The 15,916-nt window shown below is 26.5% G+C and overlaps 1 protein-coding gene across 2 annotated transcripts in view; it reads left to right on the top strand.

Annotated features, from left to right (window-relative positions):
• Positions 1-15,916, top strand: part of LOC111626678 (mitogen-activated protein kinase kinase kinase 9-like) — a 98,288-nt gene that overhangs the window by 55,833 nt on the left and 26,539 nt on the right. For both annotated transcript variants that reach the window (XM_023370156.1, XM_023370157.1), the window contains exons 4-6: positions 2,116-2,291; positions 6,171-6,417; positions 7,663-7,791. In XM_023370156.1, the coding sequence (XP_023225924.1) occupies positions 2,116-2,291; positions 6,171-6,417; positions 7,663-7,791 (552 nt within the window). The remainder of the gene's footprint in view (positions 1-2,115; positions 2,292-6,170; positions 6,418-7,662; positions 7,792-15,916) is intronic.

The raw sequence follows: 15,916 nt of genomic DNA, 5'->3' as shown, positions 1-15,916 counted from the left end.
TCATTTTTTACTACATTACATATGCCTGCTATATAACTGTAGATAAGATTATGGAATAAATTAATTTGAGAACTCTCAAACTTGTATAAATATACAATATATATAAATTAGTATACATGCATGTAAAGTTAATTTATTTTAATGCATTTAATCTTATGCATTGTGGTGACTTATAGTATCTACATAATTATTTAAAATTAAAAAAATTTTCAGCTGTGTTAAAGTGAATTTGCATAAATGAAGGAATTACTGTATATAAAAATTGAATAAGTTAATAAGTAAGTAAGTGATTGAGTAAGTTAAGATATTCTTTTAAGTTTTTAAGATTTTAATATGTTGAAGTAATTAACAAGTTAAAGCTGAATTCTATAAATAGGTTTTGATATTTAAATATGAATTTTAATTGCAAATTATTGTTTTATTTATGCTGTATTATAGTGGCTCATTTCATAATTTCTCACAAATAAATATTTAAATTTTCAAATATTTATGCTTTAAATGATCTGTGATTGGAAAAACTAAACTTTCCCAAAACAGATGTAGACATTTACACATTTAAGTTTTGAATTTCTTTTACAAACATTTAAAAATAAAGAATGGAGTTTAGTTGAGTATTCCATAACTAATAATTTACAAAATTTTTTGTGGAAATGAAATTCCCTGAAACAGTAAAAAGATATAATTAAACAGCTTGAAATAGCATGCTATAAAACTAAAACAGAAAACTGTAATTATACTCGTATAAATTAGAAGGCCTGTCCATTCCTTTTATTCATAAACATTTTCAGAGATTTGCCCTTTTTAACATAAGATGAAAAGTTTTTGAAACATTTTTTAAATTTAAATGTTTGAATGTCTGCATGTTGTCAGAACAACAGCTTAAATGACAAGTCTGTGTAAATTTTGTTGAGTATATTTTATTTCTGATTTGAATTCATCTATAAACATATTAAAGACCAATGTTTATAATAATAAGCCAAACAATTGCTGTATTAATAGTAGTGGTAAAGTAACCTGATTCGTTATGGCAATTGTTTAGCTTATTATTTCTAATTTGTAAAATGAAACAAGTTTTATTATTTTTTTTTATTTTAAAATATTGAGTTAATTATTCTGAAAATTATTGGCTATATTTATGACATAAATTAATTTAGATAGTAACAGATTTGATATTGAAGTAAATAGTACCATCATTTTGTAATAAATGTAATAAAGCTAAATTTTTAAATTAGTATAATTAATAATTTATAAATATCTGGAAGAAAACATTGAAGAATTACAATCCTTTGGAAATAGTGGTTGTGAGTTTAAGTCTTACAAATTTGACACTAAAAGATGATAAACACCACTTACGTTTAGTGTTAAATTTATTAATAGAGAAACATTTGCTTTTATGGATTTTAAAAATAAAATAGAACATAAAAACATAAATACTAGTGCTTTTGGAGTTTATCCATTGTCAGAAACATGATTATGATCATCCTAATGATGGGCTGATGATGATGGATACAAATACAAAAGCATTGGAATCTATATTCTATTTGTTTTTTAAACTCTATTAAAACAGTATTTTTCTGGTTATTAAATTTGTTTCTTTAATGTAATTTAATTATTTTGTAACAAAACAAACAAAAGAAACAAAATAATCAAAAATAATAGACTATGTTTTTGACATAGTCTATTATTATTGATTATTTTGTTGATAATTTATGATTGTTTTAATTTTCCTTATTTTTAATTTAACAGATCATTAATAAACAATAAAAGTTAATAATGAGATTTATTACATAATTTAACATAAATACTAGTAAAATAAATACAAATAAATATATAAAAGTTTCCATAAATATAAAATATTTTTGGTAACACAAAAAATTAAGAAGTACAAAAAATTGTTTTATTTTTCATACTAAATTACTTATTATGAAAGTGTATGTTACTGTTATATTATGAGTAATTATTTTTATACATTTGAAGAATGTTCTGTAAAGTTAATTGTAATAAAAAATATTATTTAGAGAAATATCATACCTAATTAATTAATTAATAGAACATAAATAACAAATAATTAATTAATTGATTATTTATAGATATTGTTAATGTTTAAATTTTTAGCCTGTTGGAATCCTGATCCTCATGGCAGACCAACATTTGTGGATATCCTCAGGGAACTGGAAGATATTTCTAGATCACCTTTCATGAATACACCCCAAGAATCATTCCATACTTTACAAGAAGATTGGAAACATGAAATAGCAGAAATGTTTCATGAACTCAGATGCAAAGAAAAGGTATGAAGTTTTAATTAAAACTGAAGGATTTGATATTTAATTAACTGATTATTTTATGTGCTACTTAAATATAACAATTATTGCTTTTAGTTTTACTTTCATTTTATGTTTTCATTCTAGTATTTACCTAAAACTTTTTTAAATTAAAAATAATTTGAATGCCTGTTTTTCATTATTTTACAATCTCAACTTTTTATTGAAATGTTTGTATACTTTGCACAAAATTTATTCTTAATTAATATTTTCATAATATGAAGTTTTTCTAGAATTAGATCTGAAAATTTTATTTTCAAAATCTTATCTATTATTTTAAAGTATTAAAAATTCAACTGTAATTATATAATAATTTTTTAACTGTAGTTTAATATTTGTTGATTTATTGCTTAGAAATTTGAGAACTTTTTTTGTAATGAAGCCATGAATTTTTCCATCTTATACAGATAACACTATATAACATGGCACTTTTACAATACAATTTTAGTCTAACATTATTTTGTTGTAACACAGTTAGAGAATTGAAACAATCCTTGATCAACTTGGTACAGTGTGTTTACTTTGAAATGCCACAATTTTAATTTTTAATAACAAACTGTATATCCTTTTTATTATAAATGCATATATATTACACAAACATTAAAGTTTATTTCAGTATCTGTTCAGCATGGCTGCCATGCTTACTTTGCACATAATGTATTTGAATACATATGTTATTGAAAATAAAATTGAGAATTTCAATTAAAATGGCTGATGGTATTTCACAAAAAATACATGGAAGAACTAAAACATCTTCATATCTCCATCATGTCCAATCACTGGGGACAGTCTTGTTTTACAGAGGTGATCTTATATTAGAGTATATGCTTCTATAAAAATATGCAAAACAGTTTTAAAATCTTTGCTAGTGATAAGTCAGAAATGAAAAATACATAGTTTCAATTAAAATTAGCTGATATTTTATATTAAAAATACATATTACAAGAACAATTACCTTTGCAGTCCCAGCAACGTATCCATTGCTGAGATGACAAAAATTCTGTTCCTGTGATTCGACATGATGGAGCTATGAAGACATTTTAGTTTCTTCTATGTATTTTTAACAATTGAGAATTTCTTTATTGACTTCACACAGAGGGTAATGGATTCCTGAAGTTTCTCTATATTTGGGGAAATTTTGTAGACAAGATCCTTTAAACGTTCCCACAAATAAAAATCAAAGATTTAAAGGTTTTGACAAAATTTAACAAAATTTTATGGTTCTGAGAGTTTGCAATCATAAATGTCTAGAATATGATTCCCAGTTATCTGATTTTTGAACATTGTTGTAGAGAAATGTTAAAGCATTGGGTGTTGAATTTGGTCAGGCTCGTTTGAACCACTATTTTTTATAAAAAATTTTTAGAATTTACAACAAAAATTTTTTATGAATTTTTTACTGATTCATTGTTTTAAATTTTGTCAATATATTTACACAATTTTTTAATTGGAATTTTTCTTTGAGGAAATTCAGATAAAAAAAAATGAGCTTTCAACATTTTCAGTTAATTATTTTATGATATAAATTTTTGAAGAAGAGTTTTATCTTGGGCATTTCTGGTTTTTTTAAACTATTTGTATAGTCCTCAAATTACCTTTATATTTAGTACTAAGAAGTTCCACACTCATTTCTGAACTTTTGCTGCATACTTATGATTGATCTTAGCTCAACATATTACATAACAATATCTATTTAGTGGTAGTTTGAGGGTTTAGAAGTAGCCATTTTTAATATATAACCAAAGCAGCAGCAGCAACAGCAGTGTTGTCAGAAAGACTAAGGTTTGTTTATTAATAATATATAGTTGTATATAATAAAAAGAATATGTGGCTTAAGTTATTGATAATTAAAATTGTGGCATTTCAAAGTAAACATTTTGTATTTTTGAGAATTTGTGTGGAGAATTGATCTTTGCTATTACATTGGATAAAATATTTTAACATTTTTATTTTTTTGTGAATTTGTTATATTCAAATTTAAAACTCATTACTTAGAAAAATTGTTATAATAGCTTTTAGAAAAATGAGTCTGAAAATATTGAAGTGATGGAAGCATAAAAACTTTTTGTAATTCTTGATTGTGTCAGAATCATTGTCTTGTCACTTATAGAAGTAAAGGCATCAATATTAATTGTGTATTAGAAGATTGTTTGGTCAGAGCCTGTTCATTTTGAAAATATGGTCAAACTGACAAAAACTAGAATCGGTGCAGTAGTGGAACTTGCTAAGTCAGTAGGAAGGAAAGCCCCATTTTCAAAATTTCAAATTTTACACTACAAATCCATACAAGAAAGCATAAATTTAGTGGAGCAGTTAGAATCTTACTTATTGAATCCAGATTTGTTGACTAAAAGGAGCACAAAGTTTAAAAATTAGCTTAAAAATCTATACTATAAAATTTAAAAAGCAAAAATCAAGCTATCAGATGAAAACAAACAAATCTAGGTTACTGGTTTTTTAACAGAAGATAATTAAATCTACATACATCAAACAAAACCCTTACCATTCAGTAAATAATTTTAATGTAAAAATTCAATAAATGTTTTCAATCTTACACAAGATCTACATCAGGTCAACAGCATTCTAAATTGGGAATGTGAAGAACCAATTTCAAATGCAGATCTTGTTTAAGATCAAAAATATTTGTCAAATTTTTACATAAAAATTATTTACTGGATGGTAAAGGTTTTGTTTGATGTACTGTACTTAAGTCATTGATTCAATTATTGAGAAGATAATTTTGATAATGAAATCTAGATGTTGCAGGAAAAATTTCAGAAGATAAAGATATTTTGCTAGAGAAAACACATTTATATTTGATTGTGCTTAGTAGCAATAAAGAGAAAGAAAATTTATCTGACATGCCATTCCATATTTCTGCAAGTATAAGAGAATTCATGCTCTTACATGTTCTTAATGTGTGGAAATATGGTATCTATCATAGTTCGTAAGACAATCATTTAGTTATTTCTATTTTCAGTGAAAATTAAGTTTCTGATAGTTAAAAAAGTAAGCTAGTGTATTTTTATTAGCTTTTCAAATGTAACAATTTTTTTCTATTAGTTCTTAATGTTACATAACAGAGTTTTGAACAACACAGAACTTTATAGAAACCTCATAATTGCATTATATGAGAGCTGCCTGTATTTTTTAATTATGATGCCATTAAGTTAGAAGGGCATAATTTAAAGTTACCATATAAATATTTTAACATGCAATTCAACATTTTAAAGGTTCCAAAAATATAACATTTGTAAAATTAAATTTAAAATGTATTAAAAATTTATTAGATATAAATAAATGAATCAGAGGTTTTCATTTAAAGACATTTATTGCAATGTAAAACTAAATTTAATATTTAATTAAAATTATAAATTTTGTAATAATAATAAAGTAAATAACACATTTATGCATATTATTTTGTAACTGAACTTGGCTAATCATAATATTTTGTTATTTTGTTGAATGAGTTTTCAAGATTATAATATAAAATTTTGAATAGTACATAAAATAATTTTATATTGTATTTCAGTCATTATCATTCTTCACTTTATGATGTAAAATTTATTGTACAATTAAATTATTTTTAAAGAAATTGATGTATACAAATAAAAATTTAAAAATAAACAAGGTTTTACATGCAATTAATAATAAAATATAAATAAATATTTTTTAATTTATAAACTTCACTTTACTTTATTCTATAGCTAAATTATAGAATAAATTATTTAATTAAGTGCTGAGGGATTTTGATGCATTGATTATAAATACATGTTATTGTAAGATATGTATACTTTCATATTTTATTTAATATTGAAAATAAAAGGAATCAATTGTAATTTTTAGGAATTGCGTTGTCGAGAAGAAGAATTAACAAAGGCTTTGCTACAACAAAAGATTCAGGAAGAATTTTTGAAGAAAAGAGAACAAGAATTAGCAGAAAGAGAAATAGATCTTTTGGAAAGGGAGTTAAATATCATGATTTTGCAACAACAGCAAGGTCGTCCAACTCCAAAAAAGCGCAAAGGCAAATTTAAAAAGAGCCGACTGAAACTATTGAAATATGGTGGACAACAAATTAGTATGCCTTCAGGTAATTATATTTTAATTTGATTCACTTTTAATCTGGCAGAGTTTTAGTCCTTTTTGATGACTGTAGTTGAGTGGCTGCCAATTGCTGAGCAGTTAAAGTGACAGCCTACAGACTTCTCTGGAACACTTGGGAATGAATTTGGACTGGTCAAAAAACTCCATGAAGTTTTTAGTGGGGTGGTTTATCCTAGTAGTTGAGTCCATCTTTCATCACCATTGTGGGCCTGACTAAACTTACAATAGGCTTGATAAAAAAGCTTTCTTAGTGCCCACAGACAGAAAGAGTAAAAATAAACTGTATATGAGATGTTTTTTTTTTTAATTACAATGTATAGCAACTGAGTATTTAGTAGGATTTAGCTATTTACAATTAAATAGACATTTTACCAATTAATAAAGAAATGTGCTAATAACTACTTAAGATATTGTCTCATAAGATGATTTTTCTTTTTGTTAAGATTAATTTGAAAAATTATGATTTATTTATTTAAAAATTAAATTTTAACTTTATTTTAGATTTTGTGAATTGCCTTCTTTAGTCTGTTAAGTAACTTTGTATATTGTGATGTTTTGTGAAAAATATTTCATTTTAAAAAATTTACGTTTTGGTAAAGCTTGCACAACTGAATGATTGTTATATTCTCCATAAAACTTAATAGAAATACAGATTTTTGTATGTACAATGTCTTGTTTAATATGATTTTTACAAAGAGTACTTCTCCTGTTTGTATCTTATTATAATTTCTTATTATAAGCATAAATGTTTTTTGTAATTTATTTTAGTTTGATATATATAAGAAGTTTACAGTTAAGCAAAAAAATATCTTTTGATTACAAAATTCTTTATTTGATGAGCCAAATATTCTTTATTAACACAAGTCAACCTGTCTATAAGAGTGTTATTGTATAAATTTGCACAATAACACACTTATAGACAGGTTCACTTATACTTTCATGAAATTGGTGATTTTAATTTATTAATTATTAAATATTTGTGTCACTGAATAAAGAATTTTTTTGGAGTCAGAAAGTATGTTTCTACCTAATTCTTTTTATATGTTAATTGTTTTTATTTAATTTACATTTCTTTAATATTCTGCTTTTATATATGGTTTCACTTAATATCTCCTATCTATTCTGAATATATGTATATTTGTAAAAATTGTAAGCTTTATAATAATTTTTTTCTTTTGAAATTACTGTTAAAATTTTATTGCAATAAAATTCTTATTATTAATTTTTTTAGATTTTCGTCATAACATCACTGTCCAACCTTCACTTGCTATTAGGCCAGAGATTAAAGGCTTAAGAATGTCATCTAGTCCAGAAAGTCCTCCTGCTTCACCTAATCTACCTCGCTTGCGAGCTTATGCACGTATGTATTGAGATTTATAAAATTGTATATTGAATATAACTTGAAAAGTTAAAATTTTAATTGAATAAATCTGATAATTATGTTTGAACCAATTTGATCCTTTTGAGTATTCAAACAACTACTTTCAGAACAGATTTATATTCAAGCTATTAATTATTAATTAGCTTTATGATATCCTAAATATAATCTGGTTATAGTTGGATTATAATTTTATTATTTGCAATATTCTACAATATGTGATAGTGAAAGTAAATAATGAGACAAAACAATAATTAGCTGATAAGTCTTCATATAAAAAAAGTCTAGAATTTTGTGTAGCAATTACTTTATTTTATCAAGCAAAATGTCATGCCTATATTACATGACTTAAAATTTATATTGCTGCCATAATTGTATTTTCATACGATATTATTATAATGATATATGTATTAATACTGAAATAATGATTAAAATGTATAGTGATGAATAAAAATGAAAAATTGAATATTCTTAGTTACTGTCATATTTTCAAAAAATAGTCTTAAAAAAAGAGTAAAAACTGTACCATAAATATATTTACATATTTTAATTATACAAAACTTGTCTTATTGTAAAGAAATAATTCCTTTGAAAAATATTGATACTGTATATCTATTATCAATGATTTTTTAATTTTTAAACATTAATTCCAAAAATTAAATTTTATGGTTTGTGCATGGTATAACTGTTGACATATAAGAAGTTTTGTAATTTCCTCTCATATTTTTTAAACATAACATATTTGTACAAGATACATGTAATTGTTTTAGTTTAGTCTTGATCTTGTTTTTCATCAGTAGTATATATTAATTTACTGAGCAATTTTATCAGAAGATTATCAGTAATATTGAAATTATTTTTGATAATCTTTTATTTGAAATATATAAAGTTTAATGAAAAATAAAGAAAAAAATTCCATTTATTTAAAAAGGGAATGCACATCTCCAATACCCTATTTAGGTCCCATTTCTTTAAAAATTGCATATATGTTTAGAACTAACAATTTTGTTCTACCAATAACACCATCACCAAGTCTAAGAAGACTACTATGTAAGGAAATGTGTTTTTTGCATGGAATTAGTTTTTAAATTATTTTTAATTTTAAGAATTTGAAGCTAATTATAGAAGATAAACTGAAAAACTTTGATTATTAATTAGAATACAGTATAAAAATTAATTTTAAAGAATTTTCTATGATATGTATTATTCAGTTTAATGAAATGCAAATTTTTTTTGATTTTGCTTGTACTTTTTTATCATAATTTTATTGGCATTTTACCTTTCAGTTGTGTAGTAGTTTCTAAATTTGTTTTTTTGTTCTAATATAAATTTTAATTAACTATATTAATTATAATGGAAATTTGCACTTTCTTATGTTGGAAAAATATTTTTATTCATACAGAACTAATACCATATCCATTTGACGTGTGAACCTTGAGTGTGAATGCTCAAATTAATATTTCTTTAGGTGTAAAATCATTATTTTATTATCACAAGGACATTGCATATGCTTACTGCCAAATTTATTTGTGATTTATTTCTAACCAGCTTGAAAACAGTCTGGATAAACTGGGGATAAAAAGTTTGGCACGTTTTGATGTATTTTAGTGAAACAGCTTGTGCTTATTTTTATATTGGATACTATATTATTTATAAAAGCTTAAATAATTACTTTTTTAGATTACAATAAAATAAACTTCTTTAGTCTGTTAAGTAACTTTGTATATTGTGATGTTTTGTGAAAAATATTTCATTTTAAAAAATTTACGTTTTGGTAAAGCTTGCACAACTGAATGATTGTTATATTCTCCATAAAACTTAATAGAAATACAGATTTTTGTATGTACAATGTCTTGTTTAATATGATTTTTACAAAGAGTACTTCTCCTGTTTGTATCTTATTATAATTTCTTATTATAAGCATAAATGTTTTTTGTAATTTATTTTAGTTTGATATATATAAGAAGTTTACAGTTAAGCAAAAAAATATCTTTTGATTACAAAATTCTTTATTTGATGAGCCAAATATTCTTTATTAACACAAGTCAACCTGTCTATAAGAGTGTTATTGTATAAATTTGCACAATAACACACTTATAGACAGGTTCACTTATACTTTCATGAAATTGGTGATTTTAATTTATTAATTATTAAATATTTGTGTCACTGAATAAAGAATTTTTTTGGAGTCAGAAAGNCGCCAGTGCTGTGGCGCTGCAATCTTTGGCTATGTCTTGGGCTACTCAAATATTTTACGTTTTTGCTACTAAATTAACTTCTGAAGTATAATTTTTTATTGTTTTTATATTTTTGAATATATTTATTTTGTTTGTACAAAATAAATAAATAATTTTTAACGATACAACAGCCACAATTATTATTTTAAAATGTTTATGTTAGGCTTAATATCGACGCAAATTCAATGCAAAGCGACACACAACAGAGAAAAATTTCAGGATGGGATAGGTTAATATATTTTTTCATACATAATCGGTTATCCGAAAAATAAGTTATCCGAACGACCCCAGTCCCCAATGGATTCGGATAAACGACGCTCTACTGTAATATATTAACATTTTTTAAAAGTGTAATTAAAAACGTATAAAGTTGTAAATATATTAATTATAATGGAAATTTGCACTTTATTATGTTGGAAAAATATTTTTATTCATACAGGTTGAATTTTCATTATACAGATGTTTTAATTATTTAGAGTCAGTAGAGTCATGACTATACAATCTTTTGTTATATGCATTTTGCTATCTGATGTGTTAGATAGTGTAGGCTGTGAACCAGTATATTATTTTGCTTTTTTCTCAGTGTTGCTTTGTCTATCAGGTCATTACCTACTACCAGTTTCATTTATATCAGATAATTTTTATTTGTGTATCTACACTAATGTATTATACAGGTAGCCCTTGGTTTATGCTGATTCACAATAATGCCGCTGCACAATTCGCGATTTTTCTGTGTAATTCCCAATTTTCCCTATGCCAGACTGATTTTTGTTTTAGTGTTCACGTATTTACCGAGCCGTGACATTGTACATTCATTAAAACAAAGATTTTTATTGAATATATTTATTTTTTCTGTTTAATATTATTGGTATGTATACATTTGCATTAAATTAGTATTAAAATACTAAACGTTTAGGTACCCACGAGTCAAGTTATCAAACTTAATAGTCCAATAAATGGCATTTGAATCCATAGTGCCATTGAATTTATCCTGTATCAGTTCATTTAGGAAAACACCTTACGATGCAGTAGCACTTCTGGCGATCAAAAACTATCGTTAGTGAGACATATCTACTTCTCGTTGGCCAGACAATATCTATCTATCCTTAATTTTCCTGCTCAAACTGACCTTATATATGCGCTACGACGACCGGTGGTCGACCAATCAGTGTCTCCGCTCATCCGTAGCTCTACGTCGGGTTAACGTATCCTTTCGACTATGGAAAGTTTGACAGTTGAACTTTGTGAGTTAGACAATGATTGGGAGCGAAGTGTGAATTTAAAAAGGAGCATCATCGCATCCATTTGACTTTATTCCGAAATTCTCAATGAAAGAAAACAAAAATGTAAACAATTAAAGATGGATACTTTTTCTGAAAAATGTAAGAGATCCGAAACTAAAATCTTTTAATAAAAACATTTCACTTTATTTTATGATAAAATATATTTAAAAAATTAAATTTATTTGTATTTTGTATTATATTGTATTAATAAACAAAATTATTTGCGTATTTTTTACTTATGTAGAACCTAACCCTATACCTCAGTGTAAATATGGGTTCGTTTTATGCCGATTCGATTTGCGCCGGCTTTTGTAGGAATGGAACTGCGGCTTAAACCGAGGGCTATCTGTATTTATATTTTACATGCTGTGTTTGTGTTATTTCCCTTTACCTAATCTTATTATCTGAGAAACAATAAGTGAAGAGAGAGAGAAAATGATTCTTTCAATTGAATAATTAATAATATATATATAATTCCATATTTACACTTGATTTTCATTAAGTTTGTGATTTGATTTACTCTTCCATCCGTTTTTGGATTTTCAGACATTTTTTATTAATTTAACTAAGTATAGTCCTATTTATATTGACAGCTGGATTCTTGAGGGATCAAAGGTGTCAATTGATTATTTACTTGTGTATATTTGTATCTATCTATCTATCTATCTATCTATCTATCAGTAGAGCGTCATTTATCTGAAAGTTGGTTATCCGAAATGTCAGTTATCCAAAAGAATTCCAGTTGGCAAATTTAAATTTTTGCTAGTGCTGTGGTGCTGCAATCTTTCGCTATGTCTTGGGCTACTCCAATATGTTTTTTTTGTTGGTGTGTGTGTTTTAGCTGGCAGCACTGGCACTTTTGTGTGGTGTTTTTCTGAGGACTGTGTGTTGTGCTGAATTAAATGTTTTTGATACTAGATTAACTTCTGAAGTATAATTTTTATTTTGTTTTTATATTTTTCAATATATTTATTTTGTTTGTACAAAATAAAGAAATAATTTTCAACGATACAATAGCCACGATTATTATTTTAAAAAGTTTACATTAGACTTAACATCGACGAAAATTCAACGCAAAGCGATACGCAATGGAGAAAATTTTAGGATGGGATAGGTTAATATATTTTTTCATACATAATCGGTTATCCGAAAAATAAGTTATCCGACAACCCCAGTCCCCAATGGATTCGGATAAATGACGCTCTACTGTATATATCTATATATTTATCCTGTTTTTGATGTGTTATTTGAATGGAATATCATTTAAAAGTAATTTGAACTGCAAGATTTTCATTCACAATTTACATTTGAATTTGTTCCTTTTTCTGGCATGTTGTGTAAATAATGTTATTTAAATGAAAAATTTCTGAACTTTGTTCCATTTTTGAACATTGTTAATAACCATCTTTTAATTTAGAATTATAAAGATAGCTTAGACCAAAAACATTATTTAAAATAAAACAATTTTGCTGGAAATTAAAGTGTTAAGTATATGATCTTCTGAAGTACAGGTCTTCGTCATACATGGCATTCCTACACTTCTAACATGGTTTCACTCAAGAATTGAAGGCATCCCAGTATGAATGTCACAGTTTTTAAGTGCATCATTATTTAATATTTTTTATCCAAGCAAGCATGTGTGTTGTCTCATATTTCCTATTTTAGAATATTGAAATTTTCAATGTTGTTTCAGGCCTTTTATTTGGTTTTTTTTTTAATGAGAATTGGTTATACAGTCGACCCCCCCTATAACATGGGTTCCTATAGTTCGGATTCCTATATCACGGTGAAAAAATTGCAACAGTATTCGTACAAACATGCTAAAAAAACTCTTATAATTCAGTAAAACATCATCGCTGACTTGTGTCGCAATAGGATTGGTCGAATCTAGACCAATAGCGGATATTGTACAAACCGTTGAGTTTAAATGAGCAGTGGACCTACTAAAAACCATTTATTATTTAACGTCCATAAAAATTATATTTATATTAATGTCTCCAAAATTCAGCAAATTTTTTGCAAAAAAAATAATTTATCAGGAAGCACGTGAGCGCCATTCGATGATAAGCTCCACGACGAAAACAAGCTTAATCAATTGCGTAGTCGAACGGTGCACGCTCGATAAGTAATCCTACGATTGTTTGTTTATAGCATAGTTTATATGAATTATTCCCAAAAAATTATACGTATTTTGGAAATGTTGAGTCAAATTAGTCTAGAATCGATTAATTTTATGGAAGAAACCTTTCGAACAGCCATAGTCTGTAAACTGCATACGTGCCGGGCTGTGATTGGCTGGACTCGTAGAAAATGGATTCATAAAAACCGGAACATATCTACCATGTTATAGGGGACTGTACAGTTTTTCTTCATCCTAATTTAACTTTTCTGTAAACCAGGTGTTACTGCCATTGATGATAGTGCTCCAAATGAACCCAAAAGACTTACTCTGCATTTGTTTTGTTTTTATAGATTAAATTGAAAGTTACTATATAAAAAGATTAAATTTATAAAGATCTCTTAGGCAGTTGCCAGCATGAAAAAAGTAGAGCAAAACCAAGATGTTGTCGATACTTTAGATTAAGGTCAACAGGAAAGCTCAGAAGATGACTATATTTTGCCAAAAAGAAAATGTTTTTATTTAATGGTATTTATCAGTGAAGAAAACTTTAATATTAAACATGCACTACTTTTGGTTGTGATTGTTAGTTAATTATTGATTGCTTTAATAAACATAATGCTCTTAATTATGAAAAGAGAATAGTATATGTTTGCTAACTTTGGAACCTAACTCTTTTGTACCAGTCCTTTCTTTTGTATAACTTATATTTGCATAACATGGCATTTTTTCAGAATCTAACTATTGTGTCATAGAGGGAGTTAAATCTGTTGTCTCTTTCAGATTCTGTTGTTCTTAAATCATTAGAAAGCATAAAGTTTAGTTTTTCTGATAAACATCTTTAAACAGTAGATGTGTTTTCTAGTCAATGAAGGTCATCCTCTACATGATTTTGTTGAAGAACCTGGATTCGAATCCACTCCAGCAATAAGTAACAAAAGAGAAATTAATTTACTACTATATTTTATTTCTCTTAGATTCTAGGAATCCAGTTGCAATTAGTTTTTACACTAGCCACTAAAAAGTTCACTCACTCCAGTAGCCAACTAAACTGCCTTCCCCTAAAAATTCCATTTTTGAAGACAATGTTATTTTTATTAATTGATAATCAGACTTTTTAAAACCCATTAATTTAGTTTAATTAATTAAATTGTACTTTTAATTTTAATTATTTCTCATTTATTTAATTATTTAATGATATAAAAGTGTAAGGCTTACAAATGTTTTAGAAATATGAAATTGGAGTTAAATAGTTAAATAATAAAAATTTACTATATAAATTTGTTTCTCACAAGGCCAAATTAAGGATAATATATATACAGTAGAGCGTCGTTTATCCGAAAGCTGGTTATCCAAAACGTCCGTTATCCGAAAGCATTCCGGTCGGCAAATTTAAATTTTCGCTAGTGCTGTGGCGCTGCAATCTTCGGCTATTTCTCGGGCTACTCAAATATTTTACGTTTTTGATACTAAATTAACATCTGAAGTATAATTTTTTATTGTTTTTATATTTTTCAATAAATTTATTTTGTTTGTACAAAATAAAAAAATAATTTTTAACGATACAATAGTCTTCGTTAGGCTTAACATCGACGAAAATTCAATGCGAAGCGACACGCAACGGAGAGAAATTTCAACATGGGATAAATTAATATATTTTTTTGTACATGATTCGTTATCCGAAAAATAAGTTATCCGAACCACCCCAGTCCCCAATTGATTCGGATAAACGACGCTCTACTGTATATATTATCCTTAATTCAGTCTTCTGATATGCAAATTTGTGTCAGTAATTTTCCTTATAAATTTTTGTCTCTTATCTGTTAATTTTCTCTCTATTTTTTCTTCATAAACTTAAAAATGATGGCATATTTGACAGTGCAATCAATATTACAATTAGACACCCACGATTGCTGTAAATAATCGGGCTATAATTTGGAAATATTAATTACAAATTACAAATAAATTTGGCACTAGAGGGAGGTGTTAGGTAATCGTGGGTGTCTATTTGCTAAGCATTAGATTTCGGTAGATGTTTATATCTAAATGTTAGAATTGTGCTATACATCAATATTTGTAAAAGCAGTTACTTGAAATTAACTGAAAACATTTTTATTTTTAACATTTTTGTTTGCTTTATGGTAGTCTTGTTGCTAATGAATATATTAAACACTTAAAAAGTAACAACCCACGAAAAACCTTTTTAACGAGTGTTATGTCACTATTAAATTCCACAAATACTTTCGACCTCCACCGAGGTCTGCTTCAGGTGGTGACTGGCCGTGTTTCGACCCGACCGTCGTAACGATGTTGCCAACGATGTAAATAAATAAATGTGCGCGTCGGGTTTCACCCCTCCAACCGCCATTGCTCGAACTCCTCGAATAAATACTTCCATGCCTGTGCCGCGGACCAAGGCTTTGTTATAACCATGTTCCACGGCAATTTTTTCTATGCGTCGGATCTCC

This window comes from Centruroides sculpturatus, unplaced genomic scaffold (assembly GCF_000671375.1).
Source record: "Centruroides sculpturatus isolate CEXI.00-Female unplaced genomic scaffold, Cexi_2.0 scaffold451, whole genome shotgun sequence".
Classification (NCBI taxonomy): Eukaryota; Metazoa; Arthropoda; class Arachnida; order Scorpiones; family Buthidae; genus Centruroides; species Centruroides sculpturatus.
This window is presented reverse-complemented; position numbering and strand designations above follow the sequence as displayed.